Source organism: Poecilia latipinna, unplaced genomic scaffold, assembly GCF_001443285.1.
Source record: "Poecilia latipinna isolate Pla-1442-1.1 unplaced genomic scaffold, P_latipinna-1.0 Scaffold347, whole genome shotgun sequence".
NCBI classification, from domain to species: domain Eukaryota; kingdom Metazoa; phylum Chordata; class Actinopteri; order Cyprinodontiformes; family Poeciliidae; genus Poecilia; species Poecilia latipinna.
The window spans coordinates 268,013-272,371 of NW_015112963.1; the positions used below are offsets into that span (position 1 = coordinate 268,013).

Consider the following 4,359-nt stretch of genomic DNA (forward strand, 5'->3'; position numbering starts at 1 on the left):
AATTATTTTATTATTTATTTTTTTTTTTTTTTTTTTTTTTTTTTTTTTTTTTGAGTTTTGTTTTGGGCTGGTCAGTGTGCAGCAGTGAACCAGCAGGTGGCGCTGTGACGCGCGGCTCCCTCTCTGTCTCAGTATTGACCTGCAGAATATCAATGCTGCTTCACGGAGGGAATAGATTCATCGAGCAAGCCGCGTGTTCGCCATCGAACCTGGTTCCTTCTGTCGTTCACCATAAACTTCATCATCATCATCATTCTGCACAGATAAAACCAGCAGCAAAAATCCTCACACTTCACCCACTGAGCTCATCCAGTCTGCTCTCTGTGGGGAAACCATTTTATTTTACTCCTTTGACCTTTCTGGTCTGATGTTTTCAATAAATTTGCTTTTTTTTCTTCTTCTTTTCACAGCTGGACATTTTATGCAACGAGGAAATCCTGGGAAAGGACCACACTTTGAAATTTGTTGTTGTGACAAGATGGAGATTTAAGGTAACAAAATCTGGCAGTTTTGAGGAAATAAATATGAATTCCAGCTGACAAGAACACAATGAATTTAAATTTAATCACCTGCAGGTTATGAAATCTTTTTGTAGACTTAATCCTGTTGCTTCTTGTTAAACATTCTAATCAATAATTGGTTTACATCTCCTCTCCTTATTTGTGTTTCCATTGTACACATAACTGCACAGATTGGCATTACGGAAATAAATTTGCTTAATTAAAATGTAACAGTTGTGGAAAAAAACAAAAAAGTCATGTTTTTTGAGAAAACCAGGATGAGGTGTTTCGTTGACAATATCAGAATTTGTGTATTTGGCAAAACTGCAATGGAAACACTTTTTTGCGTTGCCAGAGTCGCATAACAACGGAGTGTTACTACTGGCAGAAAAGATGAAATTGACAACAGGAAATGGGAGGAGGATGATTATGATACGGCATGTTGTTAATAACAAACTTTATTCAGTTGTAATTTGTTTCTTATTCAATTCAAACACCACAAAATTGTGCTTTTTTTTAAGCAAAATATCCACAAAGTTTTGCTCACATTTGTTAACTAATGTTTAGCCTTGTTTATGATTGGCTATTTTCACTTAAAAAGTTTTAGTTTTGTTTAATCTGTTGCTGATTTTGCTTGATTTATAACAGTAAAGCACGCCAGACATCAGTAGATTTTTAAGAGCTACAGCTATGCATTCTGGGTACAGAATAAATGCCATTGGTTGCATCAGGAGTGGAAAGGAAACGGAACTTATGTATAAGTAGTCACTTCAAAATAAGGGCATGAATATGAACGTCTAATTATGGAAAGATGAGTTAACCAAAACTTCAACACAGATGTGTAACTTTTAGTTACAAACCAGATATTTAATTTAATGCCTTATCATTTATCCAGAAAAATGTATTTAGAGGAAGATAGGTGCACTAAATGTCTTCAAAGTTAACAGAAATGCTAAAGTGCTTTACAAAAAAATTAGCTACACTATTAGTGGATGTGGATGTGTGCACACCAGTCGTCAAAAAGATAAGAGAGTCCAGCACTGCAAAAACACAAAATCTTACCAAGTTTTGGTTTCTAGAGCAAATATCTTAGTACTGTTTAAATTAGACAAAGCTAACTTACAAGTGCCTTTTAAGCGAGACATGAGAGCTTGTTTTTAGTAAATAATTATAAGTTCAACTGACAGATTATCTTATTTAAAATGTACTAAGATATTTGCACAAAAGACTAGAAAGTAGATACTTGGTAAAACCTTCAAAATGTTGTTGTCCATTCCAGAAATCTCCGCTCCTGCTCCATTACAGACCGAAGATGGACCTGCTGTAGCTACAATGGACACAATGGTTGTTTTATTTGGATCCTTTTGGTCGGCTCCTTCGCCGCAGACTTTGGTGAAACTTTCTTCTTCTATTTTTTTTTTTATTATTATTTATGCAAAGACGATCAATCAACACCAAGCAAACACCTGACGTCAACAAAAGCCAGCAATTCGACATTTAACGAGAGAAAAACTGGCACAGGACCTGCAACACCGGCGCGGTTTTACAAACTAAAACAACCTTTTTCGTCGTCTGCTACATCCTACATATGTGAACAAAAAGAGAAAAATGGAAAAAAAAGGAGAGAAAAGCATATATTTATACTTTTGTACAGAAAAGACATGAACCAAGACACTACTGGTGCTCTGTTTACACACAAACAAGATGTCTGCAGTCATCTGAACATGTTTTTGAGCTTCATCCTCCTCAGATGATGACTGACGGGAGAGGAAGGTCTTTTTTTATATATAAATAAGAATATACATAAAAAGGCGTCTTTTCACAACACAACATGTTCTGGGAGCACAGAAAGTTTATGGAAAAGTTATATAACATCCATCAATTTTAAGCCGATAAATCAATTTCCTCTGAATTGTTTTTTTTTAATTATTTTATTTCCATTATGTCTGATTTGGATTCCTGATGATTGTCAATTGTGAATAGGCTTTTTTTTTTTTGTGTAGTAATTTATGTTCGATATGCTGATATTGTACATAAAATGTCATTACAGAGAGATTGAAGAGAGACTTTAGACTGTTAAATAGAAAAGAGAGAGTGGATCCCTGAAGTGCTATCTATATGGTGATAAAGACAGACTCGCTATCAGTATCAGATTATATGAAAGCATCTTTATGTTGTCTGACAAGGACACAAAACAGCTTATATCAAATCTGCAACCATTTATGTGTTTGTGGGGTCTGAATATGTGAATTGACTTCAAGGAGGAAAACTGTCCCCAGCTTCGAGCTCATGTTGAGAATAATACGTTTAAGATTTCGTCGTTTAGGCAGATTGAAGCCATTTAAATTTAGTTTTCCTCCCACTAAGCAGTCCTTAATATCCGTCCTCGTGTTCCTGCACTTCTTCTAGCAGCAGAAACTTACGGAGGAGGTTTGGGCCCACTGAATTAAAAAAAAATCATAATTCTGATTTATGATCTCAGAGGATTAAAGTCAGAAATCCGAAGGAAATCTGACGAAAAAGTCAGAATTCTGAGAAAGAAGTCTGGATTATGAGATTAAAGTCCAAAACATGCTAAAAGAAAAGTAAAAAAAAAAATCTAAGAAGATAGTCAAAGTTCTCAGATGTTTGTCTTTTTCTTATCACCCTTTTGACTTTAATCTAGTCTGAAGTCTCATATTAAAGTCAAAATGATGTGATTAAAGTCGGAATTCTGAGACTAAAAACTAAATTCTGAGGAAGGAAATTCAGAATTTTGAACTTAAATTCAGAATTCTGAAGAAAAAAAAAAATAGAATTCTGAAGAAAACAAATTGGAATTCTGAGGAAAAAAAGTCTGATTTTTTTTTTTTTTTTTTTTTCAGTGTCGCTAACTCTCTTCCGTAGAAACTTTCCCTTCATTTCTAACGATTTTTATATTTCTGGACTCATCAGCTCCACTTGCAGCTTTTTGGTGTTTAAATGTGGAGAAAAGGCATTTAAAGTAAAAACATGTCAGGATGGTCGTCTCACTCCCAGCTGGAGAAGCTGCACAGTCTGCAGGTTCATGCCTGAAAAATGTATTTGACATTTCAGTTTTTGATTCTGCCACAAGTATTTTATTTTTTTTTATTGTTTTGCAGGACAGCCAGCATTCTAGAACACAAATTCAGGTTTTAACAGGGCGTTACTTAGAGCATTTTAATATTGAAATTGAGAATAAAATGACCACAGCTGGGTCGTTTGGTGCTTTTTAAATGTGCGTTTGTAAAATTAAGGAGGTTCATTCTGTCACAACATGCTGTTCTGAACTGTGTGATGCAGCAAATCTGCTAAAGCTCTTCTCTTACATCCCCACATCTTAGAAAAGTTTCTTACATTTCTGCTTTTCAAATCTGTTTTTCCCAAGCAAATGCAGAACTGTCACCTTTTCACATTTGAAATTTTTTATTTAGAAGCTTCTTCATGATGTGGAAAAACTGAAACGTTGTTTGAAATCATTCAAGAAGTGAAACTGGTATTTATTTTTCAGAATTACAACTTACAGAAACACAATATTTTCACTTTCTGAATGAATGACTGGTATTTTTATCATTTCAATAATAATCCCACTTACTGACATACACTGTGTCTCCATGGCAACAAACGCAGCTGAAACATCTGCACCATTAAAGCCCTCACAGCATGGCTGCTCATTGTTTTTGGTTTCTGTGAAGCCATTTTATTAGAAACGCATCAATTTCCTTTTATTATTATAGTTATTACTTAAAATATGTTGTAAAACAATATTTAGGAGCTCTGACTGTGAAAAAATAAGGAACTACAGCCCATCTTCTTCTGCCACACTTTTTCCTTCCACTTCACTTTCCATTGACGTTCT

General features: G+C 34.6%; 1 protein-coding gene across 4 annotated transcripts in view; it reads left to right on the top strand.

Annotated features, from left to right (window-relative positions):
* pcgf3 (polycomb group ring finger 3) overlaps positions 1-4,099 on the top strand; it is a 61,551-nt gene extending 57,452 nt beyond the window's left edge. For 2 of the 4 annotated variants that reach the window (XR_001425389.1, XR_001425388.1), the window contains 3 exons: positions 411-491; positions 1,780-1,892; positions 3,365-4,099. Coding sequence is in view for 1 of the 4 variants with exons in the window: in XM_015035749.1 (XP_014891235.1) it covers positions 411-491; positions 1,780-1,827 (129 nt within the window). In the remaining 3 variants the exon portion in view is untranslated. Of the gene's footprint in view, positions 1-410; positions 492-1,779; positions 2,657-3,364 lie in introns of those variants that run through there. The other 2 variants (XR_001425390.1, XM_015035749.1) reach the window with 2 other exon arrangements.
* Positions 4,100-4,359: the final 260 nt, after the last annotated feature.